We start from the raw sequence: 23,094 nt of genomic DNA, 5'->3' as shown, positions 1-23,094 counted from the left end.
AGCAGGGAATGACAACAGGAAATATCCCAGGTATATCGCGCTGTCCTGGGCCAGTTATGCTGTTTGTTTCCAGCACAAGTATATAAGCGCGTGTAAAGCTGCATGCTTGCCCCCCATGCTGCCTTTGCTCAGGCGATGCCTCCCTAAAAGCACTGGGGAAGATGCTGCTTCGTGGGGAAATCCCTTTGCTATGGGGCTGTTGCTACAATTTATGACCAAGCAGCAGCAACCACGGTCACCTTGTGCCACCAAGGCCAGCGCGGCCCCGGAACAGGAAAGCACGGAGGAGAAAACAGGAGTGAAGAAGGCAGGTTGGACCCAGCGATGAATGTGTGCGAATATGTGAGGTTTTGTGCCCATGAAGAGGGAGCCTGAGGATGCACCGCTCGAGCAGTGTCCTTGCATAGCTGTTCCCACAGAGCCGGGTCCCTCCGGGGACCTTGTCTCCGGCTCCAGAGCCAGCTCAGACCCCCGCAGCCCAGCGAGTTCCCAGCTTCGCCCAAGAGAAGAGGCAGGACGGGAAAAGGAAGACCCGGGAACCTCGCGGAAGAGATGGAGCGAGGAGGGGCTTTCCTTACCCAGAATAAGGGACAGATGGTACCCTGGGCTTTCAGCAACCCACAGACCTTCCCTACAACTCCCTTTACCCGTTTCAGACCCCCCCGTGCAAGCAGAGGCGGCTGCCCACAGCCACGCGCAGGCTCACGCCTCACCCCTCGCAGTGGTTTCCCAAACCAAACAGCAACAGGAAACTTCAATGAAATTCAAAAGGGAAATTGCAGTTACCACTGCTCAACACATACACACGTGCCTTCCTCCCATCCGCACCCCCTTCCTCCCGGGAAGGGAAGCGAGGCAGCCCCAACTCAAACCCCATTCCCAGAGCCGTTCACAGCCGTCACGCTGCCCGCGGACGTGAGGAGCGCAGAAGCACAGCCCCGGCGTGGCCGCTGGCGAGACATCCCCGTGCTGGGGACATGCAGGAGGAGCTGCTGCGGGTCCCGTCTCCTGTGCAAGGCCAGCGAGTCACTTTGGATCTGTGGTTGCCGATGAGGATGTGCAGGAATGAATGGGCTGCGTGTGACGGGCGAGGTGATGAGGAGGGGGTGAGGGGAGGAGGAAGAGCGTCGCTCTACGTCTTCCGCTGCCTCGACTCCTCCCGTGGCCTCCTTAGGACGTCACAGGCTGGATGGGGAGCAGGCTGCCGAACTTAAAGTGCTGGATCACGGGAAACTTCTCCAGGCACTGCGGGAGGGGAGATAAAGAGGGGTGAATTCAGGAGATGTTTCTACCGTACACAGGCAGCCAGAGCTACATCCCGTCCCTGGGGTCAGGAGATAGCGAGCTCGGGGCCAGGCAGCTCAGCTGCAAACAGGGGGGTCAGTCCCAGGATTTCCCCCCATTTCCATGAGGTTCCTCAGCCCAGTGACACTCCAGAACCCACTTCCCTTCAGCCAGAGCCTTCCACTTGCTGAGATTCAGGCCTGGAGCATGAGCGGAAGAGGCATGTTTATGTCAGCAGCTTTCTCTCACACCACCCCTCCTTGCTCAAGCTGATCTTTGAAGAGCTTCACCCTACAAACCCTTTGAGAACAGCAGAACCCCCCTGGGGAAGAGCCTCCCCCTCCCCAGGACAGCGGGGAAGCTCAGAAGCCCAGACCTATGGTAATTCCTTTGGAGCCAGAGGTCAGACAACTGGTTCCAGCACAAATGAACTGCTCACAAGCACACCGGAGCCATAGCAAGTTGAGAGGTGGTGAAAGTATCTGCTCCTGGGGAATAACAGCCATGCAGAAAACCACCAGCTCCATGGCAAGGCACCAAGGAGAAAGAAGTCCTGTGAGCACCAGGGCACATCACCTTCAAACCTTCCTAACGTGTGGGATGCTCAGAGCTGCCACCATCTCCCAGCACGGCCACTTAGACAAATCCTCCGAGGAAGCAGCGCTGGATGGCAGTGACGTGATAGAGGAACAGAGAAAAATGAATACTGGAGATGGTGACAGCTAGAAATGTCAGCCCAGCCAGCTCCAAGGGGTCCCATGGAAGATCAGACTGGTTTGGGCTCTGGATGAAGAGACTTTGCCATCAGTGGGAAGAATGGGTATCCATTCCACTTAACACATTGTCAGCCCAAAAAGAGACAAGTAGAGAAACTTCTATGTCCAGCAGGATTAGCACAAATGTCCTGGATTATTAGAAGTACCAAGAGACAGGACCCTCCTTGCATCACATGTGGGTGAAACTTGGCCAACACCAGCTCAGTGGAGGAGATAAGCTTATTTTCTTCTTGCCATCACCTTGTTCACCTTGAAGATCTGCTCAAGACTCAACTGGGGAGTAGAAACGTGCATCAGGTCCAACCTTTAAAGATGGAACTAGGACTAGATTAGTTACAATGGAAACTATTTCCTGACTGACTGCAGCAGAGAAGGAAAGGTCAGGAGACTCAAAAGCAGGCTCAGGGGAAAAACATCAAGGCTGCTGCTTTAACCACACTCTATTCTGTCGACTTCTCCACTTGCCTTTGATGGTGAGAATAAGAAAAGCCGTTGCACTTCCAAGCGAGCACGTCTTCACCCATTATATTTATATTATAAATAGACACATTTGAGATTTCATAAACACACACAGGGCTGAAGACACATGGTCTTCAGTCTGCTGCCCATGGCAGACCCTACAGCAAGCACCCGAGAGCGCCTGAGCGCAGACAAGAGCTCCCAGCCACACAGCCACACCTCAGCTTTCTGTTGGCTGTTTGAAGTCATCCCGTGGAGGGGACAGAGAAGAGACAGAGCATCCAGAGTGCTTTTCAAATGAACCAGATCTGGGGACTGCCCTGCTCCTGCCAAGTGAGAGCTGGTTCTGAGTGAGCATTTGATTTCTCCTGCTCTGCTTCTACCAAGTGACCCCTTCGCCCTGCTGCTGCCTCCAACCAAAGCCGGTCACGGTCAGCGCCGCCCGGCACCGAGCACTTCTCAGCCACCCCAGACGTGTCAAGGAGCCGGAGCTTCCATCCGAGTGTTTGATTTCACCTGATCTAATTGCAACGGGTGATCGGAGGGGCAGGGAGAAGGGAGGGGGTGGGGGGGGGGAAAAAAAAACAAGGAAATCTTGCTTTCACCTTATCCAGTCAGACAAAACCCTACACCACAACTCCAAACCTTCTGTCTCTTCACTACCACAGACTGACCTCAGCCTCAGGGGCTGCCTGCCTCGAGCTGGACAAAGACCCACGTCAGCACCCAGGGCTGCTGGCTCACACATCTTCTGCTAACGCTGGCAGTGGCTCATTGGAGCAGGGCTGCAATGGGGGAGGCTGCGCAGCTGGGTACCTCGAGCAGAAACTTGCTCCGGGAACGAGCAGCAAACAGATCAGATCTTCAGTAGCGGCTGTGGGTGCCCAGCCTGAAACACCTGGGACTCGGTTTGCAAAGAATGAAGCCTCAGCGACTCCTGAACATTGTGTCACTCCCAGAAAATCAGTAAGAGACCCTCTAGTTGGAAATGTCGGTAAAATCCGCACAATCAGGCACGCCATAACTGAAAGCTCTGCCCAGCCACACTGCTGCGTCCGTGCTCTGCTCATCTCCCAGGCCAGGCAGGAGCGGCTGAGCAACCAGCGGGCTGGGAGACCCCCAGAGCAGATAGAAAGAACCAGTGAGGACTTCGTCCCCCTCTCCTCACCCACCCAGGTGAACACAGACACCACGCAGAGCCAGGAGAGGACACTGCTGCCTGAGGATAATGCACTTAGGAATATTCCTTTAAAATCTACAAATGTTCTTTGAGGAAAAAACTAAATTCAAAGTGCTGTGTTTGACTCAATGTTTTCTACACCTTAGCCTAAATCTGTGTCATTATCATAGCAGTTTTTGCATTCTCCCCTTGACACAGCTACATCTCTAGATACTTCTAGAAACGCACCGGTATTGGATCCAGCATTTCCACACAGAATGTCATCTATTCAAAACACATCAAGGACTCCAGAGAAGCCCATGTCTTGGGTGCACCTAAAAGAGTCAGACAATCTCCCAGTCTCTGGAGGGTCCCCCCGCTGCCCTGTCCCCAGCACGTGGTGGCCCCAAGACATCAGTGCACACGCACATTGCACCGTGGGCACGTCCCTGTCACCTCCAGCCACATATGTGGTACACTAGGTGGGAGCATCCACAGGGCACATGGGGGACCAGGCAGGAGCACCCAAACAGCGTGGGGCACGTGGGGTGCCAGAGGAGCACCTGAACAGCGTGAGAAGGAACTGGTCCAAAGGAAAGGAAGGGCTGTCAAGGCAGCAGCAGATGATGCTCAGGCTTGAGGTTTTAGGGGACGCACGTTTCACTTTAACAGCTCTCCCAGGGCTGGGGTCTTCCCTCCAGACCCCCCCAGCCCCTTCGGATCTCACTCCAGAGGCTCCAGCTCAGGGTTTCCCAGCACACAGCATCTCCAGCCCCGTGATGGAGCTGTGAGCGGGAGCAGTCCCGGAGGGGCAGCCCAGGGACACCTCTCCGAGCAGCAGCCAGCTGAGGGGGTCGACCCCCAGCCCCGCTTGCTTCTCCTCTTCCGAGGGCGGGAGGAAAGCTGAGCTGGGGGCAGAAGGAGCCAGCGGGCCTGGGAGTGACACCTCGAAGATTAGAGAGGTATGTGGCCTGGAACCTAAACACAGGATGTGCAGCAGAGGAAGGGCTGGGGGAGGGAGCGGCGAGTTCGGCACAGTTAACCCCTTTGTGCGCTGGGCCTGAGCGGAGCTGCCCGAGGAGCCCCTGCCATATGTCCCAGCAACAGGAGCCTGGTTGACATGAGCAGAGACCACAAGGTGTAGGATTAACTCTTTCAAGCCCCAGCAGTCTCCCTGGGTGCACCATGCAGCTGCACCATCCCCGCTCCTCCAGCATCTTCAGCGCAGCCCATACAGTCCCATCCTGCCCAGTAAGAGATGCCGCCTGTCGGCTGTTCCCTCCAAAGGCCCAGATGTGACAGTTCCTGTCCTGCTTCCTCAAGCTCGGGGTTAGCTTGAGCAGGAAGGAGAGATAAGGGAGAGCCAAAACTGCCCAGTTCCCGGTTCCCCAGGTCAGGGCTCGCCAGGAAAGCGTGGCTGGGGCAGCGCCAGCAGAGCCCCGGCACGTGGAGGACGGCCAAGCTGGAGAGGCTGCTGCAGCCTTGCTGGTCCGGCACACGGAACGTATGAGACTGGAAGTGAGGGAAGATAGGTAGGAAGCGTTCAGCCTGCTCCGGGGCTCTTGAAACATGCCTTGATAATTTAAACTAAGTCTCCTCCGGCTGGTAAAATAGCAGTGTGGGGATCAGAAGGATGAGCAGGTTGAGACATCGGCCCTAATTTGAAGACCTGCAACTTGCACTATGGGAAGACAAAAGTCATGTCTGCAAGGAACGGCCACTTTGGGACTGGTTTGGGGGCAGGAGCTTCTTTCCAACCAGCAGCACCTGAACTGCCAAGGGCTCCCAAGGCACATCCAGCATGGGGGAGCAGCACCTGCAACGTGACCCCCACCCAAGGAGCAGCAGAGTTGACCCGCAGTGAAGTGGAAGCGGGGAGCCTCCCCCTGCCCGGGGCGCTCACCTCGGCCTTGTACATGCGGATGAGGCCTTGGTTGACCTTGGACCAGGAGGGGACAGCGCTGATGTTCCAGAGCTGGTTGGAGTGCTCGGCAAAGGGACCCGTCTTCATCTGCAAGAGAGACGCGAGCGCGGGATGAGGGAGCGGGGCCGGCTCGGGAGCTCCTGCGCTCGCCGTGACTCACGCTCGCGCTCTCTCCCAGTAAACATTCCCACCAAGCCCTGTGACCCACGCACCAGCCCCCTCGCTGCGCCCTCCCCGCCACGGCCACATCACACGAAGCCGTGGCAACCCAGCTCCCCCCTTCCCCGAGAAAATCAAGCTTTTTCCTGCCACGCACCTCCCTCTGCACACCTCCCTTCTAATGACTGCATTAAAAAAGCCCCATGTAAATCCTGTTCTTCCCCCCCTCCAAGTAAAGCTTGGCTCAATGCTGTTCCTATTCTACCCAGAACCCTCCCAGTGCAGCACTGCTGGGCTTTCCAAGAAAATGACTCATTCCCCATTCAGATCAACAACAAGCAGCCGCGACAAACCGCCGCTGCCTGCCCTGAACGCGGAGGGCAGCGCAGGTTGGCAGCAGCTCCGGTGTCCGCAGCCCGTTCCACACCTGCCTCTGGCACAGGAGGGTCCGGGGGAGGCAGGAGCAGGGGGGACACGCTCCAATCCCGCTCTCCAAACCGGCTCCGGAGCTGCGAGTAGCTAGCTTGCAGCAGATGCTTTACATTTATTTTATTTTTTTTACACTCCAGTGTTTCTCCTGCCAGGGTGAGGGGTTTGGAGGAGGGAGGGCAGGGGAGAAGCTATGATCAGGGACAGTTGCATGTAGATTCCCTGGGTAGTTGTCTCTCCTTCTCCATGAACAAAAACAGACCCTCAGGGAGAAAAAGAAACACAAGGCAGCCGCTCTGCCTGAGCGAAGTTCCCATGACATCAGAAACCACAAGGCCGAAGCTCACGCTAAAAAGGAGCGTGGGGAGAGAGGAATCTCTTGGACTCTCATTCTCGACTCAGGGCTCAAAAACTAACCCCTTCCCTCCATACACGCACAGGCCTGGAGCGAGGGTGGGAAAAGAGCCTCCAAAATCACCTCTCTGTCCATTTGAAAAACAAGCAAGGCCGAGCAATCTGCTTTGGGAAATTGGTGCCGCCCTTCTGCAAGGTCTGTGTGGCACCAGCATGCTGCAGAGAAAGAAAGAGAGAGGGGAATGGCTGGAGGGAACCCAAAAAAACCTCCCTGCTTGGAGGATGACGTGTTTCAAACCTGCTGACCTCAGGGCTGAGCACCGGGAGAAGCGGGTGGGTAGTTTTTCCCGCTGCCCGGAGAGCACAGACGCGTCCCCGCTTCCCCTCGGCGCTTCTCGAGAGCCGGAGGATGACGGATGAGCCTCTCAGCCCTTCCCGCTCCCCTCCGCCGTGTGCGCTTTCCTTGCGGACACAAGATAAAATGCACAGATACGCAAAGCACGACGTTACCCGGCAGAGCCAGCACGTTATTAAAGTGCGAGGACTTGGCACCGGCGGGCACCCGAGTTAAAGGCCGCCGGGAGCTCAGCATCAGGCGGTTCGCTCGGAGCGTCCCCATCCCCGTACGAGAGGTTTGGCTGAGCATGTTTTGACACCAAACCTTCCTCCAGTGTTGCCGCCCCTTGTGGGGGCACAGTTTGCATCGGCCACCACCTGGGCCCTCCTCACCTGGGGTGCCCGGCGAGGGACGGCTTGGCTACGGTTTTGAACTGGGGAGAGAGGAAAATAAAGGGCAAACAAAAAAAGTCATCTCCTTCCAGCCACAAAGGGCAAGAGGGAGAGCTGTGGGGGGAGAGCGAGAGGCGGCGAGCGCTGCAGTCCCGCAGTGACCCCAGGGGAATGGAGTGAGTCAGAGCAGCCATATTGAGCAGGAAATTACTCACAGACGCGGCGTTCCTGCCTCTCGGTTCCCAAGAGAATCGGCCTTTTGTAAATGGTTCCTCTGTCAGTGCCGGGGGGAGGGGGACGGCTGAGGCCGTGCTTTCCTGTCAGCTCCTTCCCTTCCAGCAGAAACCCGAGCCCTCCCTTCCCAAACCTCCAAATTTAGAAGCCAGACTGAAGCTGAAATTCCTGCTGCCTGGGCTCTCGGAGCAGCATCTGGGCCATCGCGCCGATCGTACCCGGCACCCCTGTCCTGCAAAAACGCACACAGCCCCGCCACCGCCGCTGTCCACAGCGACGCTCCCAAATGCTCCTCATCCTCACGGGTACCACACGCACACCCCGCAGCGTGTTTTGGCCAGCAAGGCGGCAAGGGGACCTCTTGAGTCCCAGCCGGCTCCATAAACCTCGTCCTCTTCCAGAACCACGCGTTCAGGTCCAAAACCACCCCGCGGATTTCCCAACAACAGCCCAGCTTACACGAGGCTCGCTGACGGTGCTGCTGTAAGGAGGATGAGGAAGATGCCGTGGCGGGTTCAGCCTGGACATCGTCTCGCTGCTACTTTAAGAACCTGAGGTTTAAATATATGCATGGCAAACACCACAACGGTGTATATTCATGTCCCAGGGGCTGCAAAAAATACCTGCTCAAGAGAGTATTCTCTTGCTTGAAAGAAAACAACCGGCCTCGGTTGTAGGTCGCTGAAACAAAACCTGTTCTCATGTCGGTGAGACGTATCAGACCCTCTATGGGAACCGCTGCGGTGTTTGCTACGTGTTTAACACTTTTAAAGGAGAGCTGTTTCCAGCTGAAAAGCTCAGAAGAAAATAGTATCGTTCATTTATTAAAGTCTTTTAATCCCTTCTATCTTTTTCCTTGCTATTTTGTTCTGTTGTTGATTTTGGAGAGGAAGCGTTTGGAGGTACTGGAGGCTGGCTCAGCCCCCTCTAGTGGCAGTACCAGCCTTCCCAGGCATTTGGGTGAGAAAAATCAAATTTTATAAGCAAAATCTTTACAAAAAAAAAAAAAAAAAGTGTTTGCATAAAGACGGATTGAAAATGCCATGGAGTTGATAATGTGGGTTATTGCCATCCCTCAGCGGCTCAGGCCAGGAGGGCTCCCTGCCACCAGGTGGCACTGAGGAACGCAGCAGAAACACCGAATTCCACGATTCTGAACAAACGTATTGAAAATTAAGTGAAATCACTTGTTTTAAATCTACTAAAAAGCGAAGTTTCCGCAGGCAAAAGCAGCATGAGCTGAAGAAGCAGAATGGTGCCGTGTGAGTTAAACTTCACGTGTCACCTGTGTACTGCAGAATTTTCTACACACGTGTCAACAGTTGCAGGTTTAAATGTTTTTAACAGGTTAGTGCACTGTCTGAATATTCCAGAGGCACAAATTAAAATAAATCTTAGAGTATCTTGGCTCCTGTTTTCCTGTCCTTCTCTTGATCTCTTCCGCCAGTGCCTCTTTACTACCCATGGCGTGATTTAGTTCTGTTTTAAGGGTTAAACCCGTGCGGTGCTAAGTACCAACAAACTCTACTAGATTCAGCAGTACCTGACTCAGCACCTCCTGGGGTTTGGGCCAAAGGCTCCTATGAAAATTCCCAACGTGAAAGGCTAAGTTCATACTCTGTAACCTCCCTTCTCATCTAATCACTAAATTAGAGAGGCGAGGAAAGGGGAAAGCAAACAGAACAAAGGGAAGAACCGTACTTTGTCCTTCAAAATTAATCCCATCAACTCTCTCTTGCCAGAGACATGAAATCCCTCACCACAACAGAGCGGGTGGTTCTTGCTCTCCTTGCCCAGACCGTGCAGCACGAGGGACGGCAGAAACACAGCAGCTGAGGACAGAAAGCCGCGAGCTCCCTCGTGGAGAAACGCTGTTCACGGTCGGCAACACGCTGAGCATCGCCAGCCCCTCACCCAAGGGCCACAGAGTCCTTGAGCAGAAACACGATCCCAACAGCATTGCCAGCTGGGGGAACCTCAGCACCATCTCCGCTCTGGATCACTTGCAAATAAGGCACGTTTAATGGGCAGAGCTTTTGGCGGAATCTGGAGGAGACCAAGCCGCATGGAGGTCTGGGAGCCTGCGCTAAAGCCCAGGGCCTGCCAGGCAGCACCCAACGGCTGGAGGGAAGGGAGGGTTTCTTGGCAAGCCCAGACATTCTGCAGCTCCTACTTCATCTTCTGAGCACACTTGCAGGCACCAGCCTTCTCCATCCAAGTTCCCACTGACTGATCCACGTGATGATCCAAGGTTATTTGTTTGCTCTTGTTACAGCTCCCTTCAACTGCAATCCACACCCCGTCCAGCTTAACTATACTTTCCTCTTGATACCCCTGTCTTGACTCATTCAAGGAGAGCGCCTCAGACATGCAACAACAATTTGTCCACACGGTTCCATGAGAGCAAACAAACAAGCAAAGGAGGAAGAGAAAACCGCAGCCAGAGCCAAGTATCTAATGTCAAAAGAACTTCCCTGCGGGACAAACCTCCCAGCCCTCACCTCTGTAATGAAGAGGATGCACTCCAGGAACATGAAGTCTTTATGGTTTTCGTTTACCACCTTCTCGTCAACAAAGTGTCGAGGCTCCAGATTTGGATGGTCTAAAAAGAGACAACAGAAAGTAACCTGCATGGCACCCCTGCTTCTGTGATCAAATTCAATCAGGCCTTGTCCTGCCCCTCTTCCACAAGAAACATAATCAGCCCAGAGCTGCTCCCTTCAGTCTCATCTCCCACTCCAGTGCCTCAGCAGTGAGGGCAACTGGTAAACTCTCCAGGGCAGAAAATATGTTTTCTAGCACCAGAAACAAGACTCGCCTTTCAAAAAGCTTGTAGTCATTTCAATAAAGACAGATGTACTGTACAATGAAGCCTTCCAGCTCCCAGCCGAAGCAACTAGCTTTATTCGGAAAGCTGAGGGAAAAAAAAAATCTCCAAGCAAACTATTCTGCTGTATTATACACAAATTTGACATATTTGCATTTAAAAGTCAGTCCCAAGCTTCACTGTCTTTGCAACCTAGACGGACGGGACAGGGGGCAGGCTGGGACATGAGAAGATTTTTCTTAGTACCTATCAGCTGGGAACTGCCCCATATGAAAGGCAGAAATTGGAAGTCATCCAGGCCCCACACGCCCTGGCTGCCAGCAGGTTCCATTCTGTAGGTCTTCTGAAGTTTTCGCATCACTTCGAGGTACCTGAGACCAAAGAGAGAAAGAAGGGTTAAGACAAGGACGTCTTCTGTCTTCTTTGACTTACATGAGGACAAGGACAACCAGTTTGTGGAGGACACAACCTCCATTGCTTTGCAGCAGAAAGCAGCCTGATGGTACGTATAATAACAAACACCAGTACCTTTTAAAAATTGTTGGGGTTTTTTTTGACACCAAATTCACTAAGAAATCAAATGGCAGAGGTTTATTTTATCTGCAATGCCTTATGCTGGTGCAAATCTTTCCCCATCCTCACTGTTATTACAAAACATTGATACCTCACTCTACTTCAACAACTTCCAAAAGAGCTCAGCAAGCTTTCCACCGTACAGCAACCGCTACTTCCACTTTTTGGGTGGAAAACTAAAGCTGGAAGTACTATTGAAGGAAACCATTTACATGCCACCAGTGATACAGCTGGGATTAGATCTCTGGGCTCCAAACACTCATTGCACCAGTTTCATCACTACCAACTCCACCTCCTGGACTGGAAACACATCTCGAGGAGCCATGGAGCCACTTTCACAGATATCTTTTTTTTAATGCCTGAGGAGATGCTAGATCCCCTGACCAGATATTCCTGTGCATCCGAAAGCACAGAGCTTCACCCACACACCTCTGCAGAACTCAGTAACTTGTGCTCAACTGGAGTCACTTTCCAGAAAGACGTTCGGCCTCTAGCAGACAACGTGCTGTCTCCTCTTTTGGAAATTATAAGGGGTTACCATACAATCCATTAAAAAGTTCATTTGCCTCTTAATTTTGTCTAAATTTGTCTTCAGATTTCTCATTCTGCCCTTTCTCTCTAGGCCAGCAGGCCCTTCAGCACTCATGTTCTCTAATTATGTACCCGTCTTTGTAGAAGGCCCTCGGCTTGCCCAGCTCACACCCCAGGAGGAGGCTCTTCTTACAATTTCTCACTCCCAAATGTGTGCAGATGAGGGGAAAGAAAGGGAACACAATCAGCCCAGACTACAGGAGGAATCTGGTGTACAGAATAGGCAGTAACATCTCACGTATCTCAGGCACCAGGAGGTGGACTCTGTCAGGGATCTGCCCCCAAACAGCCCAACGCTTCCAGCCCTTCTCCTGCCGTTACCTCACCTGTTAAATACTTTAAAGACGATGGCCATCTGGTCATCCACTCTGAGCACACCGATTTTGCAGAGGCAGCAGAGAAAGGCTGCAAATGCAGCTTCGTGCCCTGGTTAAAAGAGATAAAGAGATGTGACACTGGTGTCCCTGGTCCCCAGGACAGCCTCTCTGTGGGCACCACAACAGCTCTTCAGAAATCACAGCCAGCTGTCCCCAAGGTGCTCCCTCGTCCTGCTGATGACATGAGTTGGCAATATTTCATCCCCACACAGCACCCCCAAAAAGTATAACTTCTAGACATTCATGAGGTGATTATTAACCCTGAGGAAAGAGGAAAAAAGGAAAAAAGTTATTGAGGAAAACCAGCTCTGGCACTGGGTGTGCTGGGAGCAAGGCAGGGCGTTTCCCGGGAGCTTGGCACAGCAGGGGAAGTGGAACACTGCAGAGTTGTCTGCTTGGGGTATGCAAAAGAACCTCACATCTACAAATAAACAGATTTCCTCCTGCTTCAAAAGTATCTGTGTCGGAAGGACGCAGATCCCAGGACGCTGCTGGGAACAGTCCGTCTCAGAAGGTGCTGGGATCTCAGGTGGAGGCTCTGCAGCTCAGTCCTCCAGTTAACAGCAAGGAAAAAAGAAACAACCAGCAAAACCAGAGCCATGTCTTTTAGTGGAAGGGACCACAGAAGAAGGGAGGGTACAAGATCATCAGCTCCACGCCCCAAAGAAATGCAGCTCCCACTGTAGGAACAAAGAGCACCTGTGGTCCAGCCACTGTGAGCCAGGACATGAGCCACTGGCTCAGGACACAGAGGACAGGGGGAAAGGCTGAATTTCCCTCCCTGAGCTGACCAAACCCCAGGCAGCAGGTCCCTTTCCAAAGACAACATCTCCCCCTGGTGCCGGCAAGCTGCAGCTCTGCTGGCAAGCACCGCTCAGCCTCTTCATCCTTGTACCCACCATCCTCCTCCTCTCCCTGACCAGATGCGGTTTCTTTGCCCCCGCAGCATCTTGCTCTCCTGCCTTTTGGGGGGGATGCTCTCCTCGGCACATCTCCTGTCCTCCAAACAGAGGAGCAGAGCATGTTGACAATTCTGGATTTAAGTCTAACCGAAGCCAGTGCAGTTACTCCAACCTGCAATTCAGTGTCTCCTTAGGTGGAAAATGCTTCTACCTTCAGATTTCAAACCTCTCTGTAACCTCTGATGTCACTTCTAGGGAGCACCAGACTTCAAGCCACCTCCCACTGAACACAAACTTGAACTGGAACTAGAATGGGAACCAAGTAATTGTATTTTATCCCTCTGAACTGCCTATTGCAGATCAGCCATGCAGGACTGCTGTATCCTACAGCTTATCCCAGAACAGTTTGGACAGCTCGGTTCACATCTCCTCGGCTGAGACATGAGAAGGGTGTTTTAGCTCTGGCACAGCCCTGCTGCCAGCCCCAGCTCCCTCAGTCACAGCCCACGGTGGGCGCAGGGCTGAGGAGACCTGAGAATTAAGGTGTTTGTATCAAGCTGGCACTAAAACAAAAAAAAAACCACCACCACCAAACAAAAAGTGGCACTAACATATTTAAATAAATGTGGCACCAGGCTCCAAAGGATCACTACCCAAGGAAATCAAGCCACACCAGGACGGACGCCCCGGTACCTGTGCCATAGTCAATGCGGGTAGAGTTCCCCACGGATTCCTTCAGGTACACGGCCACTTCTGGTGCAGCGTCAGCCAAATGCTTGGGGATCACTGTTGCCACCAACTTTTCTGCTTCCTGAAAGACACAAGAGGCTCCCTTGGACCAGACGCTCTCACAACTGGAGAAGACGGCACCAGATGAGGGGTGATGCACATCCAGAGGAGAATCCTTCACAGCTTATCTGAGCAATTCCTCTGCAGGCTGCTTGGCTGTCACACAATGATGGAGCCGTTCTGCCGCCCCCGCTGGGCATGCTGCCCTTCCACGGGAGCTGCATCGCACACTACACATGAAAGACATGCTCACCTGGTCTAGTTTGGCGTACCAGGTCCTGAAGGCTTTGTTCCCAAAGCGAGAAGGTTGATCCACTGGTGGGGTTTCATCGATCCATCTGTCAAGGGTGTTCAGAAGAGCCACCAGCTTTTCAATGGGCTGCAGAGACAAAGAAAATGGGGGGTCACAGTGACATAAAACAGAGCAGTCCCTCAGGCTCTGACATCTCTGCCCTGGATTTGAGTTGTTAAAGCCCGTGCCGTCCTTCCCAAGGGTGGCAAAGGCAAATGGGATGCGCCAACCCCCCCTGAAATGCAGAGAGGCAGAGAAAACCGTCCTTCCCCTCAGAAGATCAGTCCAGTACAAAGCCCAGCCCGAGGCAGGCTCTCCAGTCACCCACACAGTCTTTCATGAGCTGTAACAGCTCTCTGCTGCAAAACCTCTGGGAGAAGAGGGACAGTAAGCTCTGAGCTGGAGGGCACAGGGACTGAGAAGGGAAGAGCTGCACAATTCAGGGATCTACAACACAAAACTGAGGCTCTGCATCCTGAGTGTGGGACACAGCACAGCATGCACCATACATCCTCACCAGCAGCTGATGGTGAGACTGAGAGACCCTTCTCAAGGCCTCTAATCTTAGTCCTGAAGAGTGTCTTAGGAGCCAGGATTAGCAGGGATGGTCTTAGCATTTGTACAGCTAAGCGCAGCAGGGCCTAAGCACAAATCGACCTTCTCAGCATGATTTCTGTTGCTTTGAACTCATACCGGCCAGAATACGGCAGCTCCAACCTAGCGATACCCAGCGCACATGGCAAAATACAACCCAGCCAGTGCGAGAGGCAGTCTGGCTTGCCCACCAGCGGTCTCATCAGAGAAAGCAGAAGAAACTCTTGGCTCTCAGAGGAACATTTCAACACAAACACAAAGCTGATGGGAAGACAAATGCAACAGTGAGACAACAGAGCCATCTTTCTGACACCTAGTGCGGGACAGAGAAAGTGAGAAGCCTGTGTAGGATGGAGGGGAGTAATTGGAGGAAGCACTGCTGTGGCCAGGAAGGAAAAGAAGAGAGGTTCAGCAGGCAATGCAGCACGATGTCTCGGGCTGTGCTGTAAGGATCAGGGTTTGCCAGTGGACACAGCCTTGCTGGGGAATGGCTACATCCTGCGCACCAAGAGGCAGCACCGCAGGCGGCACTTTAAGCAGCTCCAAACAGTTTTAGGAGGCTCTGCCGACAACTGGTCAAGCCTGCCAGAGGCTCTGGGATTCTCCTCACCCAACTCCAGGCAGCCGGAGAGCCGACAGCCACCGCAGCAGCTGGCCAGGCCCCGGGCAATGTAGGCTCCTCTGTCTCGAGAGGGGATTCCTCCTTCAAGGGGACAAAGAGGACGGCAGAAGCGGCGGCTGTTTTGACTTTGCTGGAGGCATCGACCGTGTGAAGCTGGCTGGTCTCCTGGGCTGCGGTTCAATTCTTCACGCTGCCTGCTGGGAGGACAAGGAAACGGCCGAGCCCAGCAAGTTTCCAGCCCTTGAAGTGCCACTCAAAGGGGACGGGTGGAGAGAAGGGAACGGCAGAGCTGCGCTGGGGATCGCTCCCCGTAGGAAGGGTCTCAGGGCAGACACGGCCTCCCACAGACAACGGCTCCTGCGGGGCTGAGGACATGGGGGGATAAGCCAGTGGAAAGCAGGATCGGGCAGAGGAAGAATCCACCCACCCCACAGGACTTTGACACTTGGCCACTGAGCCACAGAGGACAAGACATAGAATCATAGAACAGTTTGGGTTGGAAGGGACTTTCAATCCACACCTAGTGCCAGCTCTGCCCTGAGTAGGGACATCTTCACCAGCTCAGGTTGCTCAGAGCCCCGTCCAGCCTGCACTGGGATGTCTCCAGGGATGGTTCATCCCCCACCTCTCTGGGCAGCCTGGGCCAGGCTCTCACCATCCTCACTAAAAAAATTCCTTCCTCATGTCCAGCCTGAATCTCCCCTCCTTTACTTTAAAGCCATTACCCCTTGTCCTACCATAACAGGCCCTGCTAAGAAGTCTGTGCCCATCTTTCTTATAGACCTGAGCAACACAGAAGACCCCAGTGCCAAGGGACACGAGGGCCAGAAGCTCTGGGTGTCGTGGTGAGGCTGCAGCTGGAGCCACTAACACCTGGTGCCCCAGATCCCGTGGACCGAGGCAGCACAATCCTCTCTGCTCCAGCTCCCTGCTGCCCAAAACACTGCAGAAACCCAGTGTCTCCCCACTGCACTGGTCCAGGTTTGGACTCAGCTCTACTCCTTCCCAGCTATTGCATTCCCCTCCAATTAAGCAACAGTGTCCCCAGCACTGGGTTGCATAAAATAATTAAATCATGCTGGTGATTTATCCGCTGGCACCAGCAGCTCATTACGAGCAGCTACCGTATTTCAAACCCCTCTCAGCGAGCGCTCAGTGCTGCTGGATAAATGGAGGCGAGGACGGGCTCCTTCCCCCTCCCCAGATCTGCCCGCAGGCCTCGGGGAGCGCGAGAGTCCAACTGCCCCTTCCCCACTCGCTTGCTTTAAAGGGATTAAAAAGCCCAACCCCACAGAACACGGGAGAGCAGGACCCAGCTGCTGCTCAGCCATGCCAATAAATAATTAAAGAGATGTGGCTCGTTTGGGGCTCAAGGCCCTTTGAAAAAGGGGTTACTAAAAAGCAGCAGCTTCCCATTGTCCAGCAAAGGAAGCTTGCGCATCTAGGGCTGAGCCCAGCAGGGGAGAAGGAGGGAAAAGCTGAGCTTAGGCAAACACAACCATCAGCACCACTGCAGCCTTGTTTTGCCTGGCTGGTTTTCTAAGCTCTATTTTTGCTCTACCTTTCCAGTGATCAAAGCAAGGGCAGCCTCCCCTCCCAGCTCCCCGCTCTCCTTGCTCTTCTCGTCGTGCTGATTCTGCATCCCCTTGACCCTGAGTCCGCCATCGGTCCCAAAGGCAAAGCACGGAGCCTCCGACGGAGCAGAGACCTGTCAGTACCTCTGAGGAGCAGGGGAGGTGCTGAGAAAGCATCACGGCAGCCAGAGCTGCCTGCGGGAACCAAGCCTGTCTCTGTGGGCTCCTCAGGCCCTGTCAGAGGGGGGAATTGCTAAAATCGCGGCATTTGCTGCTTCTCCCACTTCCCTCCTGGAACCAGAGCAAGCTACAAGACCGGCCAATCTCCCCCAGTGCAGTGAACGGTTTGAAGGGCATGACTGCTCCTTGCACGGACAAAATTAACCTCCTCCTTGCTGCGCTGCTCCTCTGAGCAAAGTCGCAGCTTTGCAAAACCGCTGCAGGCTGCAGCCCCAGCTGTCGCGGCCCGGATCCCCGCGTGAGAAGAGTTCCCTCCTGCAGAAGGCAGGTCACAGCCTATCAGTCACACAACCTTGCGCCAGACACAGCGCCTACGCCAGAGTCCTGAACAACAGCTCAGCTATCGCTGCTTGTCAGATGGCTCCAGCAAAACCCCAGACAGCTCCACGCAGCTTTTCCGTAAGAGCAGAGCAAGCTCAGCAAGTCTCGGAGGGGGCTCAGCCCCCAAAGGATCCAGCTCTCGCTCCAGCAGGCAGTTTGGTATCGACACACACTACTCTGGAAACCATTAAGCTGCCTCTTTCAAAGCAGAGCAGACTATACCTCCATACCTCTTTTTTTTTTTTTCTTTTCTTTTTTTTTTTCCCCCCACAGCAAAGCAATACCAGTAAGTCACGGAGAGGATACACGTTCAGCAGAAAGGATTCCAGGAGGTCATTTGCCAAAGAAAGGCGTCCCCAGCATTTGATCAGGGAGGAAGATGAGACGGCACAAAAGCACATCAGCAGCAGGAACAGCAAAAGAGAAGAAAGCGGAGCGGAGATGCAAGCAGAGGCCACGAGAGGCTGAGCCTTTAAAAGCACAGATAAGCAGTTTGATCTACAAACGAACAGGCAACCTCATCAACAAGGCGACCCTGGGGATGCTCCACCTGCGCCTCGAGTCACGGGCCCCCGCTCTCCTCAGCGCGTGGGGAATGAGACGACGTGTTCCTGCTGCTTCCTGAGCAGGATTGTGTCTCTTGTTTGTCACCTGGCCTGGGACTGCAGATGGAGAAACATTCACTCCAAGAGCGATCACGGACACAGCCCTGATACAGCTTTTCCTAGACAGCCGGCAGCTCAAAGCGGTTGGTGGAAGAGGGTTTGGGTTTTTTTTTTCCTCTGTTGTTTGGCTCATTTTTAATGCTTTGTTTCCCTAGAACTGCTCAGTGAATGGCTGGGAATGAGCGAGATCACGACAAAGGCAAAACTCAAAGGTGAAATGCAAAGAGTGGGAAGCAAGAGCAGCATTTGACAGCAGTTTCTGCTGAACTGAAGGAACAAAAGGTGGACACAAAGCTTGTGAGGGAGGGACTCATTATCCCTGATCCCCCCCATGAACTACAAGCAAGTTCTCATTCACACACTGGCTTCTAGAAGGGAGGGCTGGACTTAACACGCCAGCTTCAAACACAAATGATGAAATTAAAGATCACCGTAGGCTGCCTTCCCACACCAGAATGCAGCTATAAACAGAGTGCCCATTCTGCTTAGGTCTTTTTAGACTATTCCCGGCTTTCTTGCACAGCCGTGACAAGTTCGAACAATACCAATGTACCCAAGAATCTCCCCATTGCAATGCAGAACCAGGGAGGGGGATCCAGCGAGCAACACGGAGGTGAAGCTGGTGGCCACCAGCACATGTTCTGCAGGTGGCGGCAGCACCCAGAGAAACCTCAGGCCAAGGAGTCGCACCACCGAGGGTGCCTGCCCCTCCCCTTCTCTGCCTCCAAACCATCTTCCCGTGCCCTGACAAGGCGAACAGGCATTAAAACCGGTCACCCGGTCCCACCGAGAGGCAGCGGGAGAGCAGGAACCGTACAGACATCTCAGCCTTCTGCCTGCAACCAGAAAGGAGCAGCACATCTTCAAAACATCACTGGTTGAAGCCAGATTGTGAAAACAGGGTTAAAACATCCTTTCTGTACCCTCCTTTTCACCATCAGCTTCTGTCCACTTGTAACCTGCCTAGTTTCCCATCCAGCGAGCACACACCAGGGAGGATTGTGGCTGACATCTGCATCCCCAAGCATAACCCAACTGCATTTATTCTCCCTGGCATGCAGATAAGCTGCCAGCTCATTCCTCACCTAGGAAATATTCACTATAGAGCCCCTCCAAAATAATAAAATGAATTAAAAAAAGAAAAAAGTAAAAAAAAAAAGGCAGAAAAGGAGAAATGAGAGCATCCAAACTCTTCTCCTACCTCTGAAACTTTGTACTCGCAGGTCAGCTTCTTGCCCCTGACACCTTCATTCAGAGTGAGGATGAAGCCCATGTAATCTGCGTATGCCTGCAAACACAACCAAAAGAGCAGGACATCAGTGAACACCCGCAGTCTGTTTGAACAAGCACTCCCGCACACCCGGAGAACCATTCCCAACACACAGCGCTGCTTTCCCAGAGACACCCAGGGTGCGGGGCTGGCTGAGAGGTTGCTGCTATTTTTGGCAGACCTCAGAGGCAGATGGCGATTGCACTGAGAACTCTGCATCACTGTAAAAATGACAGAGCGGAGAATCCTAAAAAAAGCTCGCGTTGCCCTGAAATCCTTCCCTCAACTCCCTCCTACCAGGTCAAAATTCAAACTCCTCAGCTCTGCAGAGTCTCAGCTGTGCCTGGACACCCCACTCTGTGCTGCTCTCCCCCAGACCTGTGTCATCTTGTCCCCTCTTCTCCTTCTGCTCTTCTCCCGTGATGGAGAAGCAGGAGACACTCCAGGCTCCCCACCACTCTCCTCTTTAAATTTTCTGCTTTTGAAGCATCATACCCCACGCAGCTCCACAGCTCTAAGGCTCTGAGAACACCAGAGCAGTCCCCTGCCACCGCTCCCTCCTCAGGCCCCTCTTGCACAGAAATCCTGACCAGGAGCAAAACCTTAAACCCAGGAGACTTAACAAAGGAAGCTGCACTCAGGTTTGCTTGAGACCTGGCTAGAACTTAAGCTTCTCTTAAGACATGACAGATCGGTCATCAAGCAAGAACTTGCTCCTAAGAGGTGGGACAGGTTTGGGCTGACACGCCAATCCCTCGAAGGCAGAGAGGGTAGAACTCACCTGTTCCACCAGCTCCACACATACTGTCAACAAAAACAACCCAGAAAATTGAAGGCTTGAGAGCCCTTTCCAGCCCAACAAGGCCCCAGGAACCAACCCAGCCTAATGCTATTAAAGGGCAGCAGGACCACGTTCAAGCTGAGCTCAAACAGCACTGGGTAAATCCAGTTTTGATATAACATACAGGTGAGGCAGGATGAGTTACAGTTCCTTGTTTAGCTTGTTAAGAGAGGGTAGTAATAATTTTTAAGCACCTCTGGTCTCCCTGGCTCGCTCCTTTGTCAGAGCATTTGGCTGCCAGACTCCACACCTCACTGCCAACTCATTTTCCTACAAACGGGTAGCGACTCTTTTGCTCTAACACACAAATGCATTAATTTCCCATTACTTGCCCAAGCCTGCTTTACCTCATGGCTGTTCCCAGCCCACACCTGGCTGCCACTGAAGCACAATTAGCACCTACCAGAGCCCCAGAGCCATACCTGAGAGCGCTTCCACTTGGCCATGTCGGAAACCATGTTTATCTCCTTTTTGGGGATCATGAAGTTCTGCTGGAGGGGAGGAGTCACCTCCTCAGAGGTGCCTGGAAGATGCAAAAAAGAGGTAAAATAGAGGCAGCAGAACAGAAGAAATCCTCTGTCTTCCTTTCTCACAAATCAACACTCATTTCTCCAGAGACAGAAAAGCAAACGATCCATCCCAGCTTGCGCCATTGTCTCACCAAGTCCTCCTCACCAAAAAATATCCTCTCGATCCCCAGAAAACACACTCCTAAGGACACTGCAAGGCTTCAGAAAGCAGCGTTGTGTTTGTTTTCACTCCTAAAGGGGCATTTCCCACCCAGACAGATGGTGCAGGAGTTGACCAAGACACCATCCAGCCAGTTTATTTATTTCTGTGTAACGAAGACAAGCCTCAGGTCGCGCTGAAGCACTGAGCTCCCCGACCAACTAACCATGCCTTGTTTTTCGGGTGTTAAGCCTGAACTGCATTGCCCTGAACAGGACAACTCCAGCAAAGACCAAGCTGGAGCAATTCAATAGATGGCAGCCCAGAGCTGCAGCCTCACGCTCAGGGGATGCCGGGACGCAGCCTCTTCCAGATGAAAGCTACAAAGATCATTTAATTTTAAAGCTCTCTCAGAGCCCGGGATGTAATATTTAATGCGAATGCAAACTGTTACGCATTAGATCAAGCTCTTCCCCCGGTCATCGGAACCAAGGACCCAGCCCTGTGGGAAGGGTCGCTCTGTCCCCACTCTCCAGAGCTCTTATCCCAACCAGCAGCCCCACACCAGGACACTGCGGAGCCAGAAACGCTCCGCAAACTTAGAGGCAACTTCCATTATACTCCTGTAAGTGCAACTTCTAATAGCAAGAGGCAGTGCCGCAGAGCACTGTTAAGGAAACCAGGTGCCAATGTGAATTTATGAATTCTGTTAGAGTCACCCAGCTCATCTTTTTAATCCTAGAAAACCTGTTCAGCCCCAGCCACTCTGGCAACACTTTAGCGACTGCTCTCCATGCTACAGCAAGCTCAGGCACTGGCTGCCCACCATCTGCCATCAAACTCCAAGTCCTTTACATATTATTAGCTGCATTTACATAGAAAATACTACCCAACGGTGTCAGCAGCCTTTTCTGCAGCAGAGCAGTGCTGTCTAGCAGGCAGATCAAGGAACAAGGAATCCACAGTTGCAGGAACAACACAGAGTCTCCTACAGACTTGTCACGTAACCTCAGAAAGTCATTTAACTTCTGTGCCTTTCAAGTTGCCCATCTACAGAACAAGCGCAGCCTCATCGCCTGCCGAGGGGGTTTCGGTGTTGGGTTCGTTCCTCCACACAAGTGACAGCGAAACTCCCACGTACAAGGTGGAGAGGAACAACACACGAGGAATTTAAATGAAAGACTCGTGTGCCTCTCTTCTGAGAATTCAGCACACAGTTCTCAGCGACCAGCACCATAATAATGGAGCTCTTGCTTTAAAATAACTCGTAACGTGAAAACAACGAAAAACTCCTGAGCGGCGGTGCAAAAAGGCAAACGCTGACGTGTTCATTAACACGGGTGACACATATAGACCAGGGCAGTGTCCTGGACCAGGGTGGGGGGATCCAGGTGTTGGCCCAACATCTGTCTCACCACAGAACTTGTTTCACCTCTTTGCATTTGTTTCTCAACCACCACTTCTTCCGACACGCGCTTTGTGCTTTTCCTCTTGAGGAGGAGAACACAGATACTCCAGGAAGGAAACACAGCGAGGTTTGGGGGTTACAAACTATAAAATTAATAAATAAGCGAATGTCCAAAACCAATAACGTGATGGAGACGGAAGCAGAACGGGTTAGTTTTATGATGAGAAGAAACCTGGACAGTCTTACTCTTGTGGTGTGAGGAGAGGGAGTCAAACGCAGCCAAGAGATGGGCTCTGCACCCGCAAACACCCCCCTCAGCAAGGGAGCCACGGAGAACGCGCTGCAGCTGCCGGAGTCCCGGCTGCCCGGCGCAGCCCCAACCTCCGCCGCCCGCCCCCGCTGCGGGTGCAGCCCCGGGGACCAGCCCCGGACCGGCAGCTCAGGGCCCAGCCCGGGGGGGCCGGGGATCAGGGGCTCCAGGGCGCCTTGGTAACCTCAGCAGAGCCTCTTCCCTCCTGCCGCCCCGCAGGCCCCGGCACCCGCTGCTGCCGCCGCCCCCCGCAGCGCGGGGCCTGGAGCGCCCGGGCAGAGACCCCGTGCAGGATGAGGCCCAGCACCCCATCCCGGCCCCCAAGACACCGCTCAAGGGCTCCCGGCGCAGCCCCCAGCCCGGAAGGCCCCGGAGCCGCCCCCGGCCCCTCACCTACCTGCCCGCCGCTCGCTCTCTGCCATCTTCCCGGAGCCCGGCCACCGCCGCCACCCCTCACCCCTCACCTCCGGACACGCCGAAGCCGCCGGCGGCCATCTTTGAGCAGGGCACGGCGCCCGGCCTTGTCGCGCCTGAGGCTGTGGGCGGGCGGCGTGGCTCCTCCCGGCCACCGTCGTGGCTCACGCCGCCATGTTTGTGCGGGGCACGGCCTGCTCTGCCCACGCGGGGCGGCCATGTTTGTGCGGGGTGCTGCGGCGCCGCGAGGAGCGGGTGTGCGCGGAGGAGAGAGGGGGCGCGCCCCGGCGAGCAGGGCGGCTCTTCTG

General features: G+C 53.7%; 1 protein-coding gene across 1 annotated transcript; it reads right to left on the bottom strand.

The window, feature by feature from the left end:
- Positions 1-758: 758 nt before the first annotated feature.
- Positions 759-22,860, bottom strand: PTPA (protein phosphatase 2 phosphatase activator). Its single transcript, XM_065648762.1, has 10 exons — positions 22,770-22,860; positions 20,408-20,508; positions 19,076-19,162; positions 13,820-13,945; positions 13,471-13,588; positions 11,825-11,924; positions 10,581-10,705; positions 10,009-10,109; positions 5,582-5,689; positions 759-1,245 (listed from the first exon to the last, which is right to left on the bottom strand). Exons 1-10 carry the CDS (start codon positions 22,792-22,794, stop codon positions 1,171-1,173), a joined length of 966 nt encoding a protein of 321 aa, XP_065504834.1. The 5' UTR covers positions 22,795-22,860; the 3' UTR covers positions 759-1,170.
- Between the last annotated feature and the right edge of the window lie 234 nt (positions 22,861-23,094).

The sequence above is a fragment of the Caloenas nicobarica genome, chromosome 19, assembly GCF_036013445.1.
Source record: "Caloenas nicobarica isolate bCalNic1 chromosome 19, bCalNic1.hap1, whole genome shotgun sequence".
In the NCBI taxonomy this organism is placed as follows: Eukaryota; Metazoa; Chordata; class Aves; order Columbiformes; family Columbidae; genus Caloenas; species Caloenas nicobarica.
The sequence above is the reverse complement of the archived record's forward strand: the minus strand, read 5'-3'. Positions and strand labels throughout refer to the sequence as shown.

Excerpts from the sequence above, each read along its gene's own strand:
- PTPA (XM_065648762.1), bottom strand. The coding sequence starts at position 22,794 with ATGGCAGAGAGCGAGCGGCGGGCAG. Across the intron at positions 20,509-22,769 it reads AGAGAGCGAGCGGCGGGCAG|GCACCTCTGAGGAGGTGACT; the intron begins GTAGGTGAGGGG and ends TGCATCTTCCAG. Across the intron at positions 10,706-11,824 it reads GTCTTTAAAGTATTTAACAG|GTACCTCGAAGTGATGCGAA; the intron begins GTGAGGTAACGG and ends CTTTGGTCTCAG.